The sequence below is a fragment of the Myripristis murdjan genome, chromosome 6 (assembly GCF_902150065.1).
Source record: "Myripristis murdjan chromosome 6, fMyrMur1.1, whole genome shotgun sequence".
Lineage (NCBI taxonomy): Eukaryota > Metazoa > Chordata > Actinopteri > Holocentriformes > Holocentridae > Myripristis > Myripristis murdjan.
The window spans coordinates 8,588,941-8,603,244 of NC_043985.1; the positions used below are offsets into that span (position 1 = coordinate 8,588,941).

The following is a 14,304-nucleotide window of genomic DNA, read 5'->3' on the forward strand; positions in this document are numbered from 1 at the left end:
ATCAGGCAGCCACCTCTTGGTAACAATCTGTTTGCATCTCTACGGAGAGCAAGTTTTGTTTACCTCCAAACACAAGGATAATCCTAACATTTTCCCTCCATGGAAAATACCCCCAAAATAGAAATGACAGAACAAATAAGTAAGTGATCCTCTACAAACCCACAAGAGGGAGTAAAGTGAGCTGATGTTTTAGTGTCCGCCGGCTTAGATCAACCAGCGCTCTTTTAAAAATGCCAGAAGGAGGAGTGAACATGCACACTGCAGATTTATCTCATCATTAGATGGTACAAACAGTTGCAACCTAAATACTTTCCAACTCCAACAGGAAAATAACAAGAAGCTACCTCAAAAAAATGGACCAGGACTTGTTGTTTTTTATATCAGCATAATCCACTTTGTTTGTGTTCATTTCTGTGCTAAAACTGTTATTTTGGGAGCTGTTTTGCTAAGGAGAGAAATACAGTATTGTAGGTTAGGAGCCCAAGGGAACGACTAATGAGGATATTTGTGTGCTGGGATTGACCCACCTGGCCAAAAATCCACATTTACACCTGAGATGTCTTGCTTAAGTTTAGTTTAGTATTTATAAGTGTATTATTATGAATGCATGGTGCAGCGGAAAGCCCCTTACGTCTGGAGCTGTCTGGAATCACGGGCCTCAGCTTCCTCTCCTGCTTGATCTCAGCCAGGACTTGGTCATGGAGAGACTGCTGCTCCTGAGGAGGAGGAGGGAGGCTGCGCTCTGACACCTGATGGGAGAAAATTAAGAGAGGACAGTAACACTCCTGGGAAATCAAAGAGGTGACCAGGACAAAAAGGAAGATTCAGTCGGAACAGTGTGCGAAGGATTAAAACTGAGTCAAAACCAGAAATGGGATATAATATTCCTGGACGTGGTTTTTAATTTGTGTGTAAAAAAGTAGAAATCGCAGTGGTTTCATAAAGTTGCTTCTGGTTGTGTCCATGGTGGATCACGTTTACACCGTGGCAAGAGCAAGACAGCCTGAAACACTCACACACACGCAGAAGTTGTGGGTTCTGTCCTTTGCAGGTAATGAGCCACTAAAATGATTTTCTGTTTTTAGCTGTTGTGTATGATTTTTATTTACTGGCACATTATGTAGAACAGAAAATATGATGATGACTGTGTTGCAGCTCTTCTTCAGATTTAATTGGATTCCAGATACCTTTTTGTATAGATATTCAAATATCTTTACATTTGACCATTTGCACAGCAGAATTTCCAAAATCTTGCTCAGTAATCAGTCTGTCCTCCAGGGGCACTAAAACCCTGCAATGGAACCCACAATCATAATCAGCATTACTGCTAATATTGATAACAATAGAAGCAGTAATATAGATAAATGCATATTCAGTTATTCAATAAATTTGTAATCAAACAAACTGCATCATATCCATCAAATTAGTGGTGGACAACACTGGCTGGCATTTTTAATAAAAGGCCAGTACAAGCCTGATGTATTGTCCTAACCCTGACAAAAGACCTGAAAATTAATCGTAAAACACTTGTAGAGCAAGAAAAAATAGCTGAAAAATTTTGCAGTGTTATTGAACTGATTTTAATGATCTAAGCCTGAACACTGCTAATCCATTCATGCTGTGTAGTGTAAACTGATGATTGACACTATTCAGACTGGAAATAACTCAGTGGACTGTGAGAGAAGTGAGCATGACACCACTCAGTGGTTTCTGTCTGCTCATTTTAAAACCAGGAGATTGTGATTTATGGTGACTGCCATGTTGTCATTTGGCATTTTTTGGATGTAGAGTAGGCAGGACACGGGTGGCGTGGAGGTGCAGCTAATCTCATGCTGATGACGGATGTGTCCGATATTCAGCAGTGAACTGGGCGGGCTACCCGTCCTCAAACAGCCGCACATCACACCCCCTTCAGGCCACAATCATTTCTAAAACTGCGATGGGGAGATCCATCAGAAGAAGCAAAACTACTGAGACCGTTCATTTGTTGTGGAGGAAACGTATTGACTTCATGTTTACAAGTTGGGTTGTTGTTCTCCCATTGACTTGCATGCAGGTGGGTGGGGTTTGGACTTGTTCTGGAGCCGACCACTAGATGGCATTAGAGAGACTTTCTGTGCAGCCACCAGGGCCTCGGCCTCAAGATCCACCAGTTTTTGGCAGCTTGGATGCAACACACCATCTGGCAGCCATATTGGAAGTCTTCAGCTCCGAGGTTCAGAACAGATGATTCCAGTCCCACTTGGTCATCTCAGCCGAACTGAGTGACCATGTTCATTTCTTTGCTGTGTTTTACTGGAAACTGATCTTTGCGCGATATATCTGACTGAATAATGTTTAGGTAATACTAGCTTGCTAGCTTGCCGACCACCATATCTAGTCAGCTTACCAGATATTAGCCCATCTGATTATTACAGTACTAGAGCTCAGAGCTGTGTGCTGCCAACAACTCCACATTACACACTGATAGTGTGTGTCCCACACACAGTTTACTACAACGGCCATGATAAACTGTATAGTGGTTAAACAGAACAAGAACAAATAACTTAAAATGGCCTTTTCTGTTTTCTTTTATGCCTTGTTGCAACAATAATGCATGTGGACAGCCCCCCCACCCCCCCCACCCATATTTGCATGCTGCTGCGAACTGAGACCTGCTATAAGGCCTACCCTGCCACCTGTTGGCTTTTTTGTGCATTGCATAATGAGTGCCTATATTTGTCAGGACAGCTGTCAAGGAACTGAATTCCATCTGAACTGATGCGTCACGAAATATCTCTGTATCGATTGTTTTTTTTTTTTAACCACATCCCCTCTGTAGCTAACATGTAGCCAAGGGGAGCGTGAACAGTGGCTGGTAGTTGCATGTTATTAGCATTAGCATTGACTGCTTTGCCGGTTAGCTGCTGGACAAGGCAGTTCGACCTATGATTATCATTCTTACTGTTCTCACTATCATTGTTCCGACTACTACTATTATTATCAGAAGTTTTATTATTATGGCTATTAGTGTTATTATGATTACTACTGTTGCTGCAACACTATTAGTATTGTCATTACTGCTGTTATCACCACTGTATTACTATACAGCACTATGTTGTACTGCATCACTCTGTCCTGCAGTCTGCACCTCTCTCTCTCTCTCTCTCTCTCTCACGCCTTGAGAGAACCTTTGTTATGATTTGACGTGATACAAATAAAACTGAATTGAAGTGAAATGAATTTTCCATGTGACACTAAACTAAATTTGAATCTTTTGTTTTCATTCTTATACATCTAGCCTTTATTTGTGTGCACTCAGTTTTCCACCACACCTCCATCACGGCTCCAGCTGCGGTTGCCAGGAGATTCGTGTGTCGCTGCAAAGCCTCTGTGCTGCTAAAGGTTGGACATGTAGAGTGGTAGTCAGGTGGGTGTACTCTCAATGTCCAGACAAAAAGAGATGGACAAACTCACAAACTTCAAGATCACTGAATGCACGCTCTGCTGAACTGCTGGCTGCAGTATGAGCCAAGACCACTCACTGGTTTTAGCGGAGGTCTTGATCTTATGAAGTCCAGAATCAGCTCGTGAGCATTCCTCTTCACTCTGGTGGGAATGTCACCGTCCACCTGGGAAACACAAGACAACAAAAGGATGAAGCATCACCATCTGTAATGAGACACACTGTCACTGTACTGTTTGTGTACTGCAGGAATAGCATTTGTCCTCTGACAAGGAGTTAGGCGTGCGATTGGTGCGAGGGCCTCAAGGTGGCTCGAAGTCACATGGAAGAGACAAGAGAAATGGCTTTACAAGCATGTTATAATGTTCCTACAGTTGTTAATACCATACAACATGCAGTAAAACACAATATGCAAAAATGCATTATGTCCTTCCAGCTGTGCAACTGTATAACACCGTCATACCAGACTCAACCGACTCCTGTTCTGGTTTATATTGCACATATCTATGCACAAACAGTGCTCAGCAAAAATACTACTAATAGAGACTATCTAGTCCAAATCCAGGGACGTCTTCATTAATATTTGTGTCCTGGATGAATAATGTGGCTCCGACCTCAAGGTGACACGCTGTCATGTATATGCTGTTACTCAGCATGTTCACGGCCTGCGACAGACGCTACGCAGAGTGCAGCCCATGCAGAGGCTGAGCACAGCGAGGGCTCGGAATAACAAACTCTGTCTGCCCTCCATGTCCTCATGCTCCATTTCTACGGGGCGATGTCCCCAGAGTCAAATGATGGTGCAAAAAAATGTTTCAGCGGGGCTCAGATTTCAGAAAAGAGGGAAAGATTTTCTACATTATGGAGATGAGTTTTTTTTTTTTTTTTTTAAAGGATTTTTCATGACAATGGACATCACCTGGGTGTTAGTTGCTCTGCTGGGCTGCTAATCCAGAATGTGGTATTTCTATCTCTCCCATTCACTTTCACAGCAAAACAGCTCCCAAAAAAACACTTTTGGCACATAAATTAATGCAAACAAAGCGGATTATGATATATAATATAAAAAGATAAATAAAACTCCCTGTACCTTTTTGTGCAATCACAATTATTTATGAAAGTACTATCAGGTCATTTCTTTCTGGCGCAAGATTACTATGTGGAGGTTTCCTGCAGCTGCTTCCTGCTGGATCTACTTTCCAATTCAAAAAGGAAAATAATAACAAAGACAATTAAACAATTTTAATTTCCTCAAACAATGGATAACAGGAATTCTCTTTTTGTATAGGCGTTATCTGCTTTGATTTCATTGTTTATGTATTAAAAGTGTTATTTAGCAGTTTTGCTAAGGAAGTGAATGGACAGATAGAAATCCAGTCTTATGGATGGAGGAGCTCAGAGCAGCTGATGAGGAGGTTTCACCACCATGTGGACTCACAACACCCTACCACAGGTCAGTTCAGCTGTAATGCTCAGCTCCCTTTCTGCAAATCAGGAGCCTTGGGTCGCATACTGGTTGCTCTCACCATGACTTTGCGCAGCTGGAACTTGCGAGCCCGGATGTCCTGCATCAGCATCTCGAAGGGCGTGAGGCTGTACTCGGTGGGCAGCGGGTTGAAGGGCTGCTCCTGCACCTTCTTCAGCTTCACGCCCTGTCGCAACTCCTTCATCAGCTGCACCCACAGACGTGCCTGGGACGGGAAGGAGAACACCAACAGGCATCACATAACCCCGCAGCGACACGTAGCATCCTACTGCTGTTCAGGCTGTTTATCTCGTCACATCTCACCCAGTCTCTGTGTTTCAACGCATCGAGTTCCACTGTGCAGCGGTCTTCCTGAGTTTCTTCTGTTCTCATCTTCTTTAGCATCTGAAAGAACAAGCAGCGGGAAAAAAAACATGTTTACAGTGTATCACTGGTGTACTGTAATTAAAAACACATATTACAAAAGCATTAGCTGTAACAATGGCCTTAAATGCAACAGCATATTGGGGCCAGGGGCCAGGGAGAAAAAAAATTATGCAGCCAATGGAATATTATGAGATTAAAGTGGCAAATTTACAAGAAAAAACTCGTACATTTATCTCAGAATTTTCAAGTTTTTTTTCTCGTAAAGTTGTGAGTTTTTTCTCATAAATTTACTACTTTAATCTCAGAGATTATCCAAGTTTTTTTTCCAGAATATTACCCCCCCTCCACTGGCTCCGTAATTTTGTTTTCTCCCTATAATTGCCCTAATATGCTGTCATACTTAAAGGGGCAATAAGTACGATTTTTATTGCTTCACAGTGAAAAGTGTCAATAATGAATCTGTGGGGGGTTTGACTCAGCAGTTATGATGTTATGATGTTTCATGGTGAATGGTCGCCCTGGAACCCTGCACAATTTGATGCTATCATTTTTGATAAAAAAAAAATCACTTGATTTGTTTCATTCTTTTATTTAAATGATGTTCACTAATATTGCCTGTTAACAGCTGTTGTGTTTCAGTCTCATCTCACTACACGTCTGTACGAAATCAACACAGAATCTCACACCAGTCCATGTCAGGTTATGAGGGAAACTATTTACAGCTGACTCCAGGCAGGTTTTATCTGGATCAACCAGGGACTGAAACTCCACACTTCCAGCATGTCGACATTTGTTTATTAGTCTGTCCTTCCCGTCAACAGTGAATGTAAGACCGCCACAATAGATCATTTGACCCATCTGTGTATATCAAGTCTCAGGGTGGAGGCAGCTAATTACATTTACTTGCTGAATTTGATTTTGAATTGATTTTTTTTTGTATATGTCAGTAGTTTTAGTTTTGCTTTAGTGTATTTTTAACGGTCGAGTGTTAAATTAACAGTCACACCTGTGATAGGGAAAACAACCCAACACACCTCCTTAGCATCTCTGATTTTGATGAGGAAGGTCTGCAGCTCCAGCGTCTCCACAAACAGAGCCCTGCACACCGCCTGGTAGTGCTCTGGAGCCAGGCCCGGGTTGGCCAGCCGAGACGCGCACAGCGCCATCACCTGGCGAAACGTGCACACCGGCCTTGGCGCTCCCTCCCCCTCCTCCTCCTCCGCCTCCTCCTCCTCCTGCCCGCTGTAGCCCTCGTCCGTCGTCCCGTTGGTGGCAGTGCAGTCCTCCTCCAGGCCCTGCTCTCCGCCGGCCATGCGTTCGATGAGGCGCTCCAGCTGCGGGCTCAACTCGCGCTCCTCGCTGTCGTCCAGCCCCCAGTCCAGTGCCCGGTAGATGGCCACGCCCAGCGACTGGACCAGCTGGATTGGACCGGTGGAGGCAGAAAAAGGCACTGTTACCTGCACGCTCCTTGCATCAATCACTGTGTAAGTCTGAGTCAATCTGATAAATGCTTGCTTTATTTTCACAACCACTGGTCCTCTGATGGGCCGTGTGAGATTGTGTCAAAGCCTTTTGAAAAATGAAAATATCCAAACACTCACCTGATGCTCTGCGATGGGTGGAGATGCGGGCCCATCGGTCTCATCTACACAGACAAGAGAGGAGACACACATCCCGTCAGTATTAGAGACTTTTAAAGGAGTACTAATTAGAGGCATATAGATACAGTGCACCAGTGTTATTCAGCAGAAAAGTGACTGGATGTGATCTGTTGTCAAAGCTGCTGTCCGTGCCGCCACTGGCAACAACTTGATTGCGCTGATAACGAGGGGGTGTTTTATGATTCCAGTTTTGGAGTCTCCATATGCTCCGCCGTCACAACATGACCGTGCGTTAGTGTGCCGCAGCCCGGGGAGCGCGTACGCCGGTGTGTGCGCGACAAAGTTCTGTCTCCGATCTCAGATGTCAGTAATGACACCCGAGAGGCCCGAAACTCCTCATTCAGCAGCTTTCACTGCAGAGGAACAGGAGCATGGACAGAGAGAGAGAGAGCGAGAGAGAGAGAGAGAGAGAGAGAGAGAGGTTGGGAAAGAGAAAGAGTGATCAGAGTAGCGGTATAAGAAAACAAGACGAGAGAGAAGAGAGAGGTCAGCAGAAAGTTAAAGAGAGCGAGGGAGATGGACAGAGGGTGAGACAAAGACACACAGAGAGAGCATGGTGGTGGTGGTGGTGGGGGTCGGGGGGGTGGGGGTGGGTGGGGGGTGGACAGTCTGCCACAGCATCTTTTCCTGTCGACAACAAAGTGCTGAGAGCAGGGGGCCGAGTCTCCTGCAGACAAACACAGAGCGGCACACTGTTCCCCGTCTGAATGGAGACGCTGCCTCAGTGAACAAAGACAGCGACTGACACTGAAGGAGAGCGGAGAAACTCTCTATTCAGACGCAGATCAACATGAGCCCCTCCGAACCTGTCGGACAGGTTCAAATAACGGACGCACGGGCTCGCTTTAGCGCGAACAACAATACTCGTCCCAGTTTCCCACAGTCACAGCCGAGTAGACACCAAAGGGACGGAGGAATCTGCATCGCCGACACATCTAAGCCCGACATCTAGACTTACTCAATGAATTAAACATTGTTGATTACAAGTCATTTCACGATCATTCTGGCATATTTGGCTGAGTGATCCTGCTTCTTGAAATGCCCCTGATGGTTAGTCAGTGCTATTTAACTTGACATATTCACAGAGTTTCCTCACTGTAACACACCTCACTGCTGAGGGCAGAAGATCACACACGCCACTAATGGCTTTTCCACTGCAAAAACTCCCCACTATCCCTTTCATTATCTGCAGGGCTGGGTTTCCACATTACATCTTACAGGAAGAATTCACCCATTTTGACGAATTTGATATTATCCCTCTTCCCCCCCCCCCAGCTGTTCTGTAGGACAGTAGTCCTGCTGTCTTCCTCTCGTTGTTACTGAGTGCTGGATACTGGCGGGATGCTCCAAATGGGGTGAACTATCCCTTTAAGAGCAGCGTTTACAGAGGCAGCTGATGGACTTGATGATATGACACTTTTGCAAACGCGGGTCCTGCTGGCTGATCTGCCACCTGCAATCCAAAGGAATATGTGCTCATTTCTGAAGACTGAAATAATCTGTCGAATGAAACGTGGACATTAGTTCTTAGGGACGTTATGTAGCCTCACCAGTCAGAGCTCTTTCATAAAACACAATAGCGGCAGGGTTATTTTACTGTAATCTTAGCGTTATCGGGTTGAGGAGTTCTGCTTCTTGAAATAACTCCTTCAGTGCATCGAGGGCTCTTATTAGCTTGAAGTCACACACACGGTTTCATCTAGTTAATGATGGAGAAGACTTTGTCCTCGTAACCCTGATTCACTCCCCCGCATAACACACACACACACACACACACTCCAGAGATGGACTTCACCATCTGTTGCCATGGTAATAAGGTCATAGAGATGAAATTCAAAGAAGTTGCACAGTGACAGAGAGTAAAAACCGAGCTCCGAGAAACAGTGGCTAGCTGTAGCGGCGGGTGGGGGGTGGGAGGGGTCTCTTTTGAAGTGCGGTTGTCACCTGATGCTCCCACTGCCTCCGAGCATGGGCGTCAGTCAGGTGTTTGGCAAGGTGTGGCGCACAGCATTCCTCAGCCTCAGTGAGCCTAGCCTATCTGAGGAACAATGAATCACCTAACACACACATGTGTGTATACAGATCCATTACAACACATTAACACAGGACGGTTGGAACTCAAAATGTTAACTGTACTGGTCAGATGATTTATAACATTAACTGTAAGTATGTCAGCATGTAATTCTTTAACTCTCATACTGACAGAGTTTCCAGCTGGCCTGTGTCCTACAGTACAACAGCATAACAGAAACCCTGAGATTCAGCCTTGAAGCAGAATCTCTGCAAACTTCACCGTAAAGACAAAACTGTGAGCCAAACACATTTTAAGAAACAAATAAAATACGACCACAAGTGGCAACTCCAGGGTTCAAGCCAATGAAAAGCATTACAAGTTGAAAGCTTCAGTAAAAATATCCACCGAGTTTGGTGATCTTTGGAAAAAATGTCACTGATTTATGGCCAAACTTGTGCCACACACATGGAACTGATGATGCCCCCTATTGAGCAATTTCAACAAGTTTGACACACATGGTTCAACACTGTTAGGAATCATACCTGTGACTTTGGTAGTGACTGGACAAACAATTTCTGATTTATTGTGTGATTTATATATATATATATATATATATATATATATATAAATCCCAACCCAACCCCATTGATAAAGCAAGAAATTCCACTAATTAACCCTGATAAGGCACACCTGTGAAGTGAAAACCATTTCAGGTGACTACCTCTTGAAGCTCATCAAGAGAATGCCAAGAGTGTGCAAAGCAGTAATCAGAGCAAAGGGTGGCTATTTTGAAGAAACTAGAATATAAAACATATTTTCAGTTATTTCACCTTTTTTTGTTAAGTACATAACTCCACATGTGTTCATTCATAGTTTTGATGCCTTCAGTTAGAATCTACAATGTAAATAGTCATGAAAATAATGAAAATGCATTGAATGAGAAGGTGTGTCCAAACTTTTGGCCTGTACTGTATATATGTATGTATATATATATACATACATATCTACATGGACACTTCATTTACACCTGTTCAACTACTCGTCAACACAAATATCTAATCAGTCAATCACATGGCAGCAACTCAATGCATTCAGGCCTGTAGACGTGGTCAAGGCGATCTGCTGGAGTTCAAGGCGAGCATCAGAACGGGGAAGAACGGTGATTTGATTGAAGTGACTTTGAACGAGCTGTGGTTGTTGGTGCCAGACGGGCTGCTCGGAGTCTTTCAGAAACTGCTGATCTACTGGGATTTTCACACACTAACATCTCTGGGGTTTAGCGAGAATATCCAACAAAGTATCCAGCACTCAGTACCAATGAGAGGAAGACAACACCACTCCTGTCCTACACAACAGATAATCTAAAATAATATAATCTCTAATTTTTCAAAATGAGTGAATTATCCCTTTAAGCTAAAACACGACAAAACAGGAGCTTTTCAAGGGGCTCCTCACAACACAGCCAGAGTGAGCACATCTCTCTCAATATGGGACACTGCAGCTGCAGAAGTGCAGTCTGTCTTTAAACGGGACAATACCATGTCTGTTAGGAATCCTCTGTCATACATCTATTAATGAGATGTTTCTGTGCCATTAAAATAATCCTCCCTCAGATCTCCACAGCACTGCCTCGTACTTCATGAGTAAGACGGCACAGAAAGCAAAGGCCCAATTATTCGTTTTAATTTTCAGAGATGCCACTAAACTTGCAATCAAAATTTTCTTCTTTTTAGATAGAAATTATAATTTAAAAGCTGACACTTCGCAGCTGAACATTTTGGAAGCTGACAAGTTTTTTTTTTTTTTTGTTAAATAACACAAAAAATATCATTAAAATAGTATTAAAGCCCTGGTGGCTCACTGTATAGAGCAGTTAGCATGTGACACCACGGCTAAGGTTCAAACCCCCCCCACCCGGCTCTCTCCACTTTGACTGTCTAATGAAGCAGAAATGCCCAAAAATAATCTTTAAAAAAGTCACTCCTCCAATGCAGATTGTCATGTGGTTTCAGTGTCTCAGGAGGTGAAAGTGATTTGAGACTAATGAGATTTCCTGCTGCGACTAGACATATTACAATATCTATTCATACACAGCAACCAGTGACACAGTGGAGGGCAAAGCCACTTAAAGTCAGTATAACCACCACTTCATCTGCAGAATAGTTCAGCTTGTATGGGCGGGAGGCTGGGAGGCTCTTTTCTGTTGCAGCTCCACTTTGCGGTTCAGCCTGATAAGATTGCTGGCATTTTCACATTAAATTCTTGCTTACTGGTGCAGCTTCAAAGCAACCAAAACCTGAAGAGAAGCACTTGAGGACACTGGTGTCCTCACCTGTTAACACTGACATGACATCACCTCAGAAAAGTAAAGTCACATCACCTGTATGCTTGGGGTGATTCTCTGGATTACCAATAAAACTAGCAATTGCAAAACAAAAGCTTAAAAACAATGGATCTGCTTGTCTGGGTAATAAAAACATCCATAAAACAATAAAGTCAGAGAAAATGAAAGTCTCCATAGATGATAAAAGATGCTGTCGCAAAGCACCTCATGTCTCTTTTAAAGGTGAATTGACCTGGGATTACTGTTATCCCAGCCTAACTGTCCAATAAAAAGTGCATTACAGCTTCTCAAACACTGGCGTCATGTTTTGGGAGGTAGTTGGTCACGAAAAGTTCAGCACAACTCAAGGAAACTGTCCTCTCGCTGTCTGACTGCGTTACTGATGCAGGTGGAGTCACTACAGAAGAACAACACATAGTCTGTGTTTGCTTATGGATCTGTCGAGAGTAAATAATTTTTGTGGATGAGAGCTAAACATCTCCTTGGAGAACGCTTATGGTCGCTGTGAAGCATAACGGATTAATCCACCTTGATCTAGACCCCCCCCCAAGGCTGCTGGAAAAGGATGGAAGGGGCCCCGGAAAAATGAGGAATCACTCAGTCGTGTTGTAATTTCACTCCTTACAAACGATCCCAGTTACTGAATGCACTAACATGACTTTACTCCTGGGTTTCACTTTCACCAGTTAACTCCACATGCACAGCGACAATTCTATTATTCAACACAGAAATTAACAACAGAGTGTTTCCCACACGGCTCCCTGGGACTAAAACTGGTCACATGGGAATCCCAAGATATGGAAAAAAAAATGAGACCACAAGAATACCCAGGTGGAAGGTGAAACTGCACTCTCATGTCATTTTCTTTCTGAGCAACAAATCTGATACACTGATGTGACTCAAGTATTTTACCCCCGAGGATGCACTGAGACACGGGGGAGAGAGGCCAGCGACCTACCAGTCGCTCAGTTACTACGAATCCAGCCTGGCTGTCCCAAACATCTGCACTGCAGCGATACCAAATGTTCAACAAATTTGATATTTAATATACTAATAATGGTTTAACTGTATTCTTCCACCATGCAATATAACGCTTGGACAGTAGCCAAGAAATCTATAAACAATGGAAAGGCCACAGAGAATATTCTCCATGGCCCAGCTCCTCTAAAGACTCCTTCAGTTAGACCAACACAGACGCTGCTAAGCCATACACACACAGTGTGTGTGTGTGTGTGTGTGTGTGTGAGAGAGAGAGAGAGAGAGAGAGGTGAGGGTGGGGGATATTTTACTATGGCTTCCAAAAACTCAGCCCATCCCATTTAATCCTTTGATACCTGAGTAAATTCACTTGAATTCATTCAGACACATAAACAAGAATATGACCAGAAACTTTCCTCACACAAAAAGTTAAAACTTACAAGAAAATGAACAGAAAAGAGGACAAAAATTTGAACACATCAGAAAATGACCAGAATATTTGCCCAAAGAAAAGTTAAAAATGAGAAGAAAAAGATGGGAAAGTTACCACCAGAAAATCTTGGAAAATGACCACAAAATTTGCCAAAAACATACGACTGTGTAGAAATGTAGAATACGACTATTTTTTCTGGGAAAATGAGACCCAGGCCTTGCCAGCAGCACTTGATATCCACAATATCTGTTTTGGAGAAGCAGGCCTGTACGACGGTCCCGCAGTGAGGAATACTCTCTATATTGCAGGTATTTACAACGGCAGCAAAACAATCCAAGCCCTGCGTGAATCCTATGGGCTTCTACTTTTCTTGCACCGCTTTGAAGTCTTCTAATCGGGCTTTCCAAGAGAGGAAACGAGGGTGAAGCTGCGCTTTATGAATAATTAATAATTTACCGGCACAGTCCAAGTCATCCCTGCTGGCAAGAGGGAGTGCGACAAAACATCAACAATCCCAACCAAAAGCACGGTGGCCACTGGTGTGAAGGGAATCCAAATCTCAGAAAAGTCTTTATGAAAATATCAAACACTTTATCTGATTGTGGATAAAGATCATATTGGTTGGCACGGGACGGGGTAGCAGCCTCGACACCCTTCTCTGTCCGTCGGGCAAAATGTTACTCTAAGCCAAAAATATCAATGTGGCCTGTCTTAACACCGAATGTACGTGCCTCACAAAAGATACTAAATACGCTAATATGCTATGAGTTAAATTCTGCTTTAATATAACCGGCCAAGCAGCACTTATTTATAATAAAATGTTGACGTTTGGTATTGGTCCGCGCTGTTCGCTACCGCCTACAACAGTCTATTTTGGGGGAGGAAGACAGGGAATCACAGGTGAACCAGTTGAAGAAAGTTGAAATTTTACTACAAATATCTGCTACTTTGTAGATTATATGGATGCCGATGGATGCCGAATTGAAATGTGTTTCCTACTGACCGTGAATAATATTTCAACAGCAATACACCTTTGCGGGTAAACAAGGTCATATTAAAAAGACAGATTTTTTCGCCGAAGTTTGGCGTCGTGGGCTCTTCAAACGAGGGAAGAGGGAAGTTAGGGGGGAAACAAGTGTCGAGCCGCTGGCCTACCGTTGTGGCGGAGCTCCGGCTGTAAGGACACGGCTCCGTCTCTGTGGAGGAGGATGTAGGACGGGTCCTTCACCCGGTGCAGCCTCCCGGCCAGCGGGCGGGGCAGCCTCAGCCAGCTGCAGCACTGGTAGCACACCGCCCAAGCCTGCTCCTCGTTGATGGGCTGCTCGTAGGACTTCAGCACCTCCTCGAGAGACAGCTCCCGGGGGTCGGCCAGGTCCCGCTGCTCTCCGCGGTCCGTCTGAGCGGACACCCGCGACTCCCCGTCCTCCGCGCTTCTGTTCGTCGATCTGGCCATGGCTGCGAGGCCGCGGAGCCCATTCTTCAGTCCGCCGGCTCCGTGGCCATGGACGCTGTCCGCTGAGTCTGGCCCAGGATCCTGTCCGTTCGCACGGAGGCAGACGTTCACCTCGACTCAACTA

General features: G+C 44.2%; 1 protein-coding gene across 2 annotated transcripts in view; it reads right to left on the reverse strand.

Annotated features, from left to right (window-relative positions):
- Positions 1 to 14,291, reverse strand: part of spire2 (spire-type actin nucleation factor 2) — a 29,614-nt gene extending 15,323 nt beyond the window's left edge. For both annotated transcript variants that reach the window (XM_030053289.1, XM_030053290.1), the window contains exons 1-7: positions 13,883 to 14,291; positions 6,899 to 6,942; positions 6,332 to 6,715; positions 5,235 to 5,315; positions 4,972 to 5,136; positions 3,525 to 3,611; positions 632 to 749 (exon numbers count right to left, since the gene is read on the reverse strand). In XM_030053289.1, the coding sequence (XP_029909149.1) occupies positions 632 to 749; positions 3,525 to 3,611; positions 4,972 to 5,136; positions 5,235 to 5,315; positions 6,332 to 6,715; positions 6,899 to 6,942; positions 13,883 to 14,180 (1,177 nt within the window). In that variant the 5' untranslated portion in view covers positions 14,181 to 14,291. The remainder of the gene's footprint in view (positions 1 to 631; positions 750 to 3,524; positions 3,612 to 4,971; positions 5,137 to 5,234; positions 5,316 to 6,331; positions 6,716 to 6,898; positions 6,943 to 13,882) is intronic.
- Positions 14,292 to 14,304: the final 13 nt, after the last annotated feature.